The sequence below is a fragment of the Aethalodelphis obliquidens genome, unplaced genomic scaffold, assembly GCF_003676395.1.
Source record: "Aethalodelphis obliquidens isolate GAN/ISIS:26980383/991018 unplaced genomic scaffold, ASM367639v1 scaffold86, whole genome shotgun sequence".
In the NCBI taxonomy this organism is placed as follows: domain Eukaryota; kingdom Metazoa; phylum Chordata; class Mammalia; order Artiodactyla; family Delphinidae; genus Aethalodelphis; species Aethalodelphis obliquidens.
Window position 1 is genome coordinate 2,735,297 of NW_020838030.1, and position 13,125 is coordinate 2,748,421.

Here is a 13,125-nt window from a genome sequence, read left to right on the forward strand (position 1 = left end):
AACACAGAAAATTAACCGCAACTATCATTACATTTGTTTCAGAATACTACAGTTATATCCATTATCTCCCAGATTTCCCAGTCTTTACTCCCATCATGGCAGATGCTCAACTGTAAGAGAGAAGGATTCACATTTAAAGCTGAAAAATTCTGACCTAATTGAGAAACGCTTTAGCAGCATGCAGTATTCTGAAATCTGGCAATCGGTGGAAAAACTGTACACGTTTTCAGCAACGGCCCTCACGTCTACTGATCTGGCAGCCATAATGAGAATAGTAAAGTATGTGGCACTCAGGGTTCACTTACCATTATGAGACATCCCCACAGCAAGGCACTTCTGGAAACGACAGTACTGACATTTATTTCTACTTTTTTTGTGGATCCGACAGTTAAGATCACACCTATCATAAATAAGCTTCAATCTGATTGTCCTCCGGAAGAAACCCTGCAAAGGGATGTGGAAAAAAAGGAAGCAAATTCTGAGTGTTTGTGACAATGGCTAAAGGTACCCTAGCCTGGGTATCAGAGGCTAAGGTAGGTTCTTGACGCATTCTGTCACTGGTGACTTTAGATAAATCACTTAATCTCTCTCAGTTTTCTCTGCTATAATATAAAGAACCAGAGGGTCTCCAGTATCCTTTTTTTAGCTCTTAGACAGTGACCACAACCCACTGATGTCACTGAATGCATCTCGGCTCTACATCTGGATTTCAGCAAGCTCTAAGAAGTGCTCTGGCTTTAATGTAATGCAAATAAAACACCATGTAATCAGTTCAGTCTCTCTGTAAATCATTCCAACAGCATGCCCCAGCCTTATAATTGTGCTAAGCAGTTTGGCAAAGTTCTAGTCATTTCATTCTAAAACATGAGCAGGGCCAATAAAAATCCACATGTGGATAATTTTTTGGAATTCTCTATGTTGCATAATTTCCTACAGAATTGGTTTCATTTATTTATGCATTTGAAAGAGGGCTCCATAATCGTTGTAGCCTACAAACAAGAAGAGATAACAGAAAATAACATGAGAAGTAATACATAGATCCTCAGAAAATTGACAGCTATCTCAAAATAGCAAATATGTCCATTGGAGGCTAACTGAATTCTATTACATTCACATATTTTTGAAAGACCAGAAAAAAAATTCTAATGAGAAACATTTTCTTACTCCATTTTTTTGTTATTGTTCAGAATATTCCTACTCATTTCTATTGTGCTCATCTTCATGAAACTCACTTCTTAATTCTTTCAAATTTATCTGGCCCTGTTTGACACAAAAAGCAATAAATTAGGACTGACTCTACCACTGACATGCATTTGGACTTTCTCCAGATTTCTACCTTGAACTCTAGACAAGTATGTTCAGCTGCTTACTTGACATCTTCTTCACTTGGAAATCTAAAACCATCTCTAACCCAGCAGGTCCAACTGTGAAGTCCTAATCATACCCTGCAAGCTTATTTCACTGCAGCTCCCTCTATCTCAGCTGATACAACTCCAACCTTGAAGTCACTCTCAACTTCTTTCTCTCATGAAGAAAAGCTCTTGCTCTAAATACACAATTGCCTGTTTCCCTCACTGCATTCAAGTTGTGCTAACACCTCGACTTCTCAGCGAGGCTTATCTATCTTATTTCATACTGTGGCCTGTCCCTGTCCCCAACTCTCCTTGGCAGTTCTTGTTCTCTTTTACTCTGTTCTTCTTTTTTCCCAATAGCCTTTATGCCTTCCTAACATACCATATACTTTACTTATTATATTTATGTTTATTTTCTGCTCTTCCCCTACTGTCCAACTAAAATTGTGAGCTCCCTGGGAGAAGGGATGGTCTCTTATGCCCCTAGATGTAACCCAAACGCCAACAACAGTGCTACATTAAAATATGTTGAGTAAATATGTGTGTCATTTAACTTCCTTTCTAGGCCATCTCTGATATTTTGTGATTCTAAACTATGACTGAGCTATTACAAGGCCGCTGGCACACTCCTTTCCTTTCAGTTTTTGCTGCTATCTTATTAGAGGTAATAGTTACAAACATGTAGGAAATACATGTAACTATAAAACATAATAAGATAATTATCACACATGAGTCCATTGTTCAACCCAAGATTTAAAATCATAACCAGCCACTTGCATGCACTTATGAGTTCTTCCCTTATCTAACTCCTGCCTCTGTGGCCTCTTGACAATATAATCATTATCCCCAATTTTGAGTTTATCGTTTCCTTGACCTTTAAGAAAATATAGTTTTATCACACAATCTATAAAACTAAATAATACGTTGCTTAGGTATGCTAGTTTGCGGGCTTTATTAAGTAGTATCATACTATATACAGGTATTGCAAATATATTCCCCTCTCTATGACTTACGATCCTTGAAGTTTACTATTTCAGTCTTTTTTTTTTTTAACTTGTAAACCTTTTCATTTTGCTTTCATTCTTGAAAGATCACAGGGTACTCAGTTTTTCCTCTTAACACTCTGAATTCCATTGTCCCTGTGCTTTCATTGTTTCTGTTGAGATGTCTGTTGTCAATTGACTTTGGTTGCATTTATATATTCTCTTTGTTTTTCATATTTTGCAGTTTTACTGCAGTACGTCTAGCCATGGATTTCTTTCATTTATCTTCTTGCACATGGTTTCTGCATCATGGTTTCACTTGTTCATCAGCTCTGGTACTCCAATTAGTTAAATGTTAGGATTTCTTTTCAATCCTTCAATATTTCCCAACTTCTCTTTTATATTTTTCATCTTCTTACCATTAATTACTCATTAATGTTCATCACGAAGGTAAACATCAGAACAGCCAAATAAGATGACAAAAAATATATATAATGACAATGGCAAAAGTAAGTAAAAGCAAACTTTTCTCACCAAAGTTCATCAGTAAGAAGAGTTCTGTACGTTACTATTCATCACTAAAGAAGACATATTTTTAATATTCAAAGATCCTATGAATACTTAAAGAACTAAAAGAGGCTTCAAATTCTAGCAGACTCTGGGTAGGACATATTCTTTAAGACATTGTTGGTCTCATTCTTAGTAATTTCTTTGCATATATCTTTCAGTTCAGTAATCCTTTCTTCTCCTGTTTCTAGCACGTTATTTAACCCTTGTATTGAATTTTTATTTCAATGATTGTATTTTTCACTTTTAGAAGTTTCACCTGTTTTCAGAGCTGTTGATCAGGTAGTCTATTATTGCTCATTCATTGCTATGATTCTGCCCTCTATCTTTGAACAATTCATACACAGCTGTTGTACATTCTGTATCAGGCAATTCCAATATCTGCTTTCCTTGGGTAGGGGTGGAGAGGCCTAAGTCTGTTTTTTTGTTTATTTGTTCACTTCTGGTGAATGTCATCAAGTTGACTGCCTACTTAAGTGTTTGCTGACCTTTTATTTTGAACTCATTTCTTGACCTTAAACTGTGAGAATCCTACAGGGTCTAAATTGGGAATTCTTTCCTCCAAAGAGAATTTAAAGATCCTTCTGTTGAAAACCAGGAGTGACACTGGCTTATGACTATTTCAGACTCTCTTGAGAATTGTGGCTCAACTCAGAAGCCCCAGACTCAGCTGCTCCTCACTGACAGCTCAGAATACTGACATAGGCATCTACCTGTAGGGCAATGCTGCACCTCAGTATTCCTATGGGCATCTATCATGAGGAAACTCTGCCTTGCCCCTCCAAGTATGCCTGCAGCTACATCTCAAGACCTAGGATTTTTTGTTTGTTTGTTTTGCTATTAATGTTTTGGAGAGTTTTCCCTACCTCTTGCGAGATCACTAATATCTCAAACGGTATGTCCTGTGTAGGGTATGCTGGAAAGTTAAGCCTCTTTAATTCTCAAAGGTTTAAATATTTAAAAGCCATTTTCCCCCCAATGATTCACACAAGGCTGAAGTACAGAACTGTTGTCACTGATAAATACTGGTGAGAAATTTTGTTTTGATTTTTGCCATTGTGACCATATATTTTTCATGATATCCTTGACTGCTTCTCTGATGTTCACCGTTAAAACCTAATATTAGTGGTTGAAAATGCTGCTTGGCTAGCTGACAGGTCCCAGAGTACTCACCTATTTGGCATGGTTGGAGAGGAAGGCTTTTTAATAAGCGAACTATGTTTTTTAAGCTTAACCCTTATAATGTAATTTTTTGTTTTGACTCCCATGATGTCTTCCAAAGTGTATCACATTCTTTTTATAATGATTCCAATGTTGAAGGATAATCATTCTGTATATCATTTACGTACTGACTATGCACCTAAAATCTTGAACTAAATACATACAGACTCCAGCACAATCTTGGAATTTACTTTTACTTTTCTTTTAAGACTAAGTTCATGATAACCAACCATTTTCTTGCAATTTGACTCTTTCAAGAAATCTAGAGAGGAAGATACAAGGCTCTCAGTGTTTCTTCTGTAAAATTATTTCTTGACTTGAAGAATGAAGCAAGCTTCTCAAAAGTTTCTTCATATTGCCAATAAAGAAACACTCTCTAACAACACTCTTTTTTGTTGTGTCAGCGTCCATAAAATGATGTGCAATTCCAACAGCTCACAGTTCTGATTATCATGAAGTCTGTGAACTGGTGTGATGCAGATGCATCAGTCAGCATTTCAGAAAATGGTTTTGTGTATATTTTTATTATAAAGTCTTCATATTTGCTTGTGAGAACGTAATGCCTGTTTTTTGTTTTTTCTGCTTTAAAAAAAACTTCTCCAACCTATCCTTCATTGTTTTACAAGTAACAAAACTTCAGGTGCAATGAGACCTAAGAGCGGTATTGTTAAGTTTACAATGAGATTAAACGCCCTGTGTTGGACCTGCATTCAGCTTTATCATGAAATGGTATGGCCCATAGGGGCTGAATCAACGAGCTGCCACTGGCACATGGGAATATACTAAAAACTCTTTCTGAGGTAGGATACAAAAAATACATAGAAATACAAAAACAGGGCTTCCCCAGTGGTGCAGTGGTTGAGAGTCCGCCTGCCGATGTGGGGGACATGGGTTTGTGCCCCGGTCCGGGAGGATCCCACATGCCGCAGGGCGGCTGGGCCCGTGAGCCATGGCCGCTGAGCCTGCATGTCCAGAGCCTGTGCTCCGCAGCAGGAGAGGTCACAGCAGTGAGAGGCCCGCGTACTGCAAAAAAAAACCCCCAGAAACAAAAAAACAAAACCAGATTATACTGTATTGTATGGTAGATTGTGCTTCCTTATGCCTTTAGCTAAGTCTATGGTTCTAAAATGATCTTTCACTAAAGGCATAAAAATATGATGAAAACCGACTAGAGAAAAAAATAAGTGTCCAAATTGTAAGCAATAAACGCCGGCTGTGAAAGCTGTAGAACTTATTAGTCTTTCAGTAGCTACAGGTTATACATTGCCTAAATCTGTAATGTTAACAACCAAATACTCCATCACTGTTTCCCTGTAATCCAAACCCAATCTTTTTATTCCTATCTGAATTTTAGCAAGGATCACCAACATAAACCTGTTCCACTGGCACTGTAAAGCTGTTTAAAAAGACCTACTGACAGTTATCTTAAGGATTGTAACTATTTTTTGCAATCCATAAATTAGTTTTCAGGTTTGTGGTCAACTGTATTTTAATTATGGGTATAGCCCACATTCTACTGAAATGACAAATGTTAAATTGCCAAACCACCTTTCAGAAAATACATACAGGTGAGTCTAACACATGTGTTAATTTCATTTTCACTGAGTATTGTTGATGAACTAAGGTGATATCTTTGATTACTGACAGCCACTGGTCTAATTTAGCTGCATTCAGAGTGTGGCAGCAATTTTGTTTAACTCCATAGTAGCAAAGAATGAGTCAGTATGTCTTCAGCTTCATTCCTTGTAACAGTGGTTCTCAAACTTTTTGGTCTCCATACCCCTTTACTCTATTTTTTTTTTTTTTTTTTTTGCGGTACGCGGGCCTCTCACTGCTGTGGCCTCTCCTGTTGCGGAACACAGGCTCCAGAAGCGCAGGCTCAGCAGCCATGGCTCACGGGCCCAGCCGCTCCGCAGCATGTGGAATCCTCCCGGACCGGGGCACGAACCCGTGTCCCCTGCATCGGCAGGCGGACTCTCAACCACTGCGCCACCAGGGAAGCCCACGCCCCTTTACTCTTGTACAAATTGTTGAGGTTTCCAAAGAGCTTTTGTTTAGGTGGGCTATATCTATTAGCATTGATCAGACTAGAAATAAAACCTGAGAAATTACTATGCACAAGAACACACAGGCCACATTCCATCAGGCATCAGAACTATGCTAACATTCCATGTCATGTAGTTTCTGGAACACTCCACTTACAGTCCTGAGAGAATGAAAAAGGTAAACAACAACTTATTATTATTATGAAAATACCGTCAACCTCATGGGTGTCTCGAAAGGGTCTTAGGGACCCCATTCCCAGATCACAATTTGAGAACTGATGACTTATACTTGGAGAAGCCAAATTACATTATTCCTCTAACGTTTTTCTTGTTCTTATCTTTAAAATGACCAGATGTCTATTTTCCCTTCCAAGGATAGCATAACCTTCCTTGCATTTTAGTCTAGGAAGTCTGTAATCCATATTTTGGATGGTTTCCAAGTTACTGCAGGTTACTATACTATACTGTTAATTTTTTTCTACTGCTTTTCTTTATTTGTTTATATCTGGTACGTGAAGGACTCCCCTAGATTCGTCAGGTCTTAAGTGTTCATTCTCCATTTTTGCCTTAGAACATTTCTGTTTGTAACTTGAGGGCACTTGGGTTTTCTCCTCCCTGTTTTCTTTTTGCTACTTTTCTTCTTTGCTTTCTTTTATCTTCTAAGTTTTTATGCCCTCAGAACTTAGCCACTCACAATATTTGTCTTTTAGTTTTTAGCTGTTCTCAGAAATGTTAAAACTCTCTACAGGCAGAAGCAAGAAGAACGACAATCCTGCAGCCTGTGGAACAAAAACCACATTCACAGAAAGATAGACAAGATGAAAAGGCAGAGGGCTATGTACCAGATGAAGGAACAAGATAAAACCCCAGAAAAACAGCTAAGTGAAGTGGAGATAGGCAACTTTCCAGAAAAAGAATTCAGAATAATGATAGTGAAGATGATCCAGGACCTCAGAAAAAGAATGGAGGCAAAGATCGAGAAGATGCAAGAAATGTTTAACAAAGACCTAGAAGAATTAAAGAACAAACAAACAGAGATGAACAATACAATAACTGAAATGAAAACTACACTAGAAGGAATCAATAGCAGAATAACTGAGGCAGAAGAATGGATAAGTGACCTGGAAGACAGAATGGTGGAATTCACTGCTGTGGAACAGAATAAAGAAAAAAGAATGAAAAGAAATGAAGACAGCCTAAGAGACCTCTGGGACAACATTAAACGAAACAACATTCGCATTATAGGGGTCCCAGAAGGAGAAGAGAGAGAGAAAGGACCAGAGAAAATATGTGAAGAGATTATAGTCGAAAACTTCCCTAACATGGGAAAGGAAATAGCCACCCAAGTCCAGGAAGCGCAGAGAGTCCCATAAAGGATAAACCCAAGGAGAAACACGCCGAGACACATAGTAATAAAATTGGCAAAAATTAAAGACAAAGAAAAATTATTGAACGCAGCAAGGGAAAAACGACAAATAAAATACAAGGGAACTCCCATGAGGTTAACAGCTGATTTCTCAGCAGAAATGCTACAAGCCAGAAGGGAGTGGCATGATATACTTAAAGTGATGAAAGGAAAGAATCTACAATCAAGATTACTCTACCCGGCAAGGATCGCATTCAGATTCGATGGAGAAATCAAAAGCTTTACAGAGAAGCAAAAGCTAAGAGAATTCAGCACCACCAAACCAGCTCTACAACAAATGCTAAAGGAACTTCTCTAAGTGGGAAACACAAGAGAAGAAAAGGACCTATGAAAACAAACCCAAAACAATTAAGAAAATGGTCATAGGAACATACATATCAATAATTACCTTAAACGTGAATGGATTAAATGCTCCAACCAAAAGACACAGGCTCACTGAATGGATACAAAAACAAGCGACCCACTTCAGACCTAGGGATACATACAGGCTGAAAGTGAAGGGATGGAAAAACGTATTCCATGCAAATGGAAATCAAAAGAAAGCTGGAGCAGAAATACTCATATCAGATAAAATAGACTTGAAAATAAAGAATGTTACAAGAGACAAGGAAGGACACTACCTAATGACCAAGGGATCAATCCAAGAAGAAGATATAACAATTATAATATAGGAGCACCTCAATACATAAGGCAACTGCTAACAGCTATAAAAGAGGAAATCGACAGTAACACAATAGTGGGGGACATTAATACCTCACTTACACCAATGGACGGATCATCCAAAATGAAAATAAATAAGGAAACAGAAGCTTTAAATGACACAATAGACCAGATAGATGTAATTGATATTTATAGGACATTCCATCCAAAAACAGCAGATTACACCTCTCAAGTGTGCACGAAACATTCTCCAGGATAGATCACATCCTGGGTCACAAATCAAGCCTCAGTAAATTTAAGAAAATTGAAATCATATCAAGCATCTTTTCTGACCACAACGCTATGAGATTAGAAATGAATTACAGGGAAAAAAATGTAAAAAACACAAACACATGGAGGCTAAACAATACGTTACTAAATAACCAAGAGATCGCTGAAGAAATCAAAGAGGAAATCAAAAAATACCTCGAGACAAATGACAATGAAAACACGATGATCCGAAACCTATGGGATGCAGCAAGGGCAGTTCTAAGAGGGAAGTTCATAGCTATACAAGCCTACCTCAAGAAACAGGAAACATCTCAAGTAAACAATCTAACCTTACACCTGAAGGAACTAGAGAAAGAAGAACAAACAGAACCCAAAGTTAGCAGAAGGAAAGAAACCATAAAGATCAGAGCAGAAACAAATGAAATAGAAACAAAGAAAACAATAGCAAAGATCAATAAAACTAAAAGCTGGTTCTTTGAGAAGAAAAGCAAAATTGATAAACCATTAGCCAGACTCATCAAGAAAAAGAGGGAGAGGACTCAAATCATTAAAATTAGATGTGAAAAAGAAGTTACAACAGACACCGCAGAAATACAAAGCATCCTAATAGACTACCACAAGCAACTCTATGCCAATAAAATGGACAACCTGGAAGAAATGGACAAATTCAATTCTTCCAAGATTGAACCAGGAAGAAACAGAAAATATGAAGAGACAAATCACAAGTAATGAAAATTGAAACTGTGATTAAAAATCTTCCAACAAACAAAAGTCTAGGACCAGATGGTTTCACAGGTGAATTCTACCAAACATTTAGAGAAGAACTAATGCCCATCCTTCTCAAACTCTTCAAAAAATTGCGGAGGAAGGAACACTCCCAAACTCATTCTATGAGGCCACTATCACGCTGATACCAAAATCAGACAAAGATACTACAAAAAAAGAAAATTACAGACCAATATCACTCATGAACATAGATGCAAAAATCCTCAACAAAATACTAGCAAACAGAATCCAACAACACATTAAAAGGATCATACACCATGATCAAGTGGGATTTATCCCAGGGATGCAAGGATTCTTCAATATATGCAAATCAGTCAATGTGATACACCATATTAACACTGAAGGAGAAAAACCATATGATCATCTCAATAGATGCAGAAAAAGCTTTTGACAAAATTCAACACCCATTCCTGCCTGTTCCATAACTCTGGAGAGTTATGAGAAAAACTCTCCAGAAAGTGGGCAGAGGGGGAACCTACCTCAACATAATGAAGGCCATATATGACAAACCCACAGCAAACATCATTCTCAATGGTGAAAAACTGAAAGCATTTCCTCTAAGATCAGGAACAAGACAAGGATGTCCACTCTCACCACTATTATTCAACATAGTTTTGGAAGTCCTAGCCATGGCATTCAGAGAAGAAAAAGAAATAATAGGAACACAAATTGGAAAAGAAAAAGTCAACCTGTCACTGTTTGCAGATGACATGATACTATACATAGAGAATCCTAAAAATGCCACCAGAAAACTACTAGAGCTAATCAATGAATTTGGTAAAGTTGCAGGATACAAAATTAATACACAGAAATCTCTTGCATTCCTATACACTAATGATGAAAAATATGAAAGAGAAATTAAGGAAACACTCCCTTATACGATTGCAACAAAAAGAATAAAATACCTAGGAATAAACCTACCTAGGGAGACAAGAGACCTGTATGCAGAAAACTATAAGACACTAATGAAAGAAATTAAAGATGGTACCAAGAGATGGAGAGATATACCATGTTCTTGGATTGGAAGGATCAATATTGTGAAAATGACTATACTACCCAAAGCAATCTACAGATTCAATGCAATCCCTATCAAATTACCAATGGCATTTTTTACAGAACTAGAACAAAAAATCTTAAAATTTGTATGGAGACTCAAAAGACCCTGAATAGCCAAAGCAGTCTTGAGGGAAAAAAACACATCTGGAAGAATCAGACTCCCTGACTTCAGACTATACTGCAGCGCTACAGTAATCAAGACAATATGGTACTGGCACAAAAACAGAAACATAGATCAATGGAACAAGATAGCCCAGAGATAAACCCACGCACCTATGGTCAACTAATCTATGACAAAGGAGGCAAGGATATACAATGGAGAAAAGACAGTCTCTTCAATAAGGGGTGCTGGGAAAACTGGATAGCTACATGTAAAAGAATGAAATCAGAACACTCCCTAACACCATATACAAAAAGAAACTCAAAATGAATTCAAGACCTAAACGTAAGACCGGACACTATAAAACTCTTAGAGGAAAACATAGGAAGAACACTCTTTGACATAAATCACAGCAAGATCTTTTTTGATCCACCTCATAGAGAAATGGAAATAAAACCAAAAATAAACAAATGGGACCTAATGAAACTTAAAAGCTTTTGCACAGCAAAGGAAACCATAAACAAGACGAAAAGACAACCCTCAGAATGGGAGAAAATATTTGCAAACGAATCAACAGACAAAGGATTAATCTCCCAAATATATAAACAGCTCATGCAGCTCAATATTAAAGAAACAAACAACCCTAAATAGGGCAGAAGACCTAAATAGACATTTCTCCAAAGAAGACATACAGATGGCCAAGAAGCACATGAAAAGCTTCTCAACATCACTAATTATTAGAGAAATGCAAATGAAAACTACAATGAGGTATCACCTCACACCAGTTAGAATGGGCATCATCAGAAAATCTACAAACAACAAATGCTGGACAGGGTGTGGACAAAAGGGAAACCTCTTGCACTGTTGGTGGGAATGTAAATTGATACCGCCACTATGGAGAACAGTATGGAGGTTCCTTAAAAATCTACAAATAGAATTGCCATATGATCCAGCAATTCCACTACTGGGCACATACCCAGAGAAAACCATAATTCAAAAAGACACATGCACCCCAATGTTCATTGCAGCACTATTTACAACAGCCAGGTCATGGAAGCAACCTAAATGCCCATCGACAGATGAACGGATAAAGAAGATGTGGTACATATATACAGTGGAATATTACTCAGCCATAAAAAGGAACGAAATTGGGTCATTTGTTGAAACGTGGATGGATCTAGAGACTGTCATACAGAGTGAAGTAAGTCAGAAAGAGAAAAACAAATATCGTATATTAACGATATTAGTAGATTAATGTAGGTGGAACCTAGAAAAATGGTACAGATGAACCGGTTTGCAGGGCAGAAGTTGAGACACAGATGTAGAGAACAAACGTATGGACCTTAAGGGGGGAAGCCCCGGGGGGTTGTTGCTGGTGGTGTGATGAATTGGGCGATTGGGATTGACATGTATACACTGATGTGTATAAAACTGATGACTAATAAGAACCTACTGTATAAAAAAATAAAATAAAATTTAAAAATTTTAAAAAAAATTTCAGAAAGAAAAAACCCCACCTCTCTACAAATATCTGATGAACAGAATCACAGTGAAACTATTTGCTTAAGCCTTCTAGTTTTCTAAGTGTTTTACCAGCCCATAAAAATAATAATTTATTGTGGAAACTTAGCCAACCATACTTTTATTTATCAGCATAAATTACCAAGATGACCAAAAGTAAATGATTTCTTCGGGTATTTCTCAGAATTTAGCCACTATTTCCTCAAAATTATATAAATCTAACTCAATAAAATGACATGTTCTTACTACTCCTTGGGAAGATAATGATTTCATATAAGATCACAGATATTTTAGTTTGGTTTCAATCACAGAATGAATGGGTTTTCGTGTTTTAAACGAAAGCCATCTCTTGCCAGTAGTATTTCAAGGAGTCATTTTGGAATTTTAGAACTTAGAGATGAATAAGAAGCCCTTGGGGAGCTAATCTAACCAAGCTGTTTTACACACGAGGTGTCTGAAGGCTGAAGTGCTCATGCGATTGGTTAGGGACCTTGGGCAAGTGGCCAGGTGACCACTAGCTTGTCTCTTTCACTTTATTAAATTGCCTTTGGAGTAATAAACTATTGGACTGAAGAGGTTTTAGAGATCATCTAATTCAACACCATCATTTTATAGAACTGAAAACTTAGAATATGGTTTAAAAATGATAATCTGCAAAAGCATCTTGCACAAATATCTGGCGCATAGTAGAAATTCAATAAATATTAACTTCCTTTTTTGGCCCATGGTCCAGTTAGGAGCCCAGATATTCTAACACCTACCTAACTGCTGTCACATATCATTATTCTGAACAAAAAAGCCCAACTGACGATTGAATCTGACCTTACCTTTTATAAGCAGCATTATTTTATAAGGTAAGTATTTATGAACAATTTATTCTGAGCCCTGGAGTATATAATAAGTACTATTCGATTACTATTTTATTCATTGAGCCTATTAGAATTAATTCTTTTAAAATACGAACTACATTTTAAAATATGAGTAGAGGGACTTCCCTGGTGGCGCAGTGGTTAAGAATCCGCCTGCCAATGCAGAGGACACAGGTTCGAGCCGTGGTCCAGGAAGATCCCACATGTCGCGGAGCAGCCAAGCCCGTGCGCCACAACGACGGAGCCTGCGCTCTAGAGCCCATGAGCCA

The 13,125-nt window shown here is 37.5% G+C and overlaps 1 protein-coding gene across 17 annotated transcripts in view; it reads right to left on the reverse strand.

Annotated features, from left to right (window-relative positions):
* Positions 1–13,125, reverse strand: part of LOC113613285 (peroxisome proliferator-activated receptor gamma) — a 231,601-nt gene that overhangs the window by 136,156 nt on the left and 82,320 nt on the right. For 16 of the 17 annotated variants that reach the window (XR_003430157.1, XR_003430156.1, XR_003430158.1 and 13 more), the window contains exon 5: positions 306–444. Coding sequence is in view for 9 of the 17 variants with exons in the window: in XM_027093889.1 (XP_026949690.1) it covers positions 306–444 (139 nt within the window). In the remaining 8 variants the exon portion in view is untranslated. Of the gene's footprint in view, positions 1–305; positions 445–13,125 lie in introns of those variants that run through there. The other variant, XM_027093900.1, reaches the window with a different exon arrangement.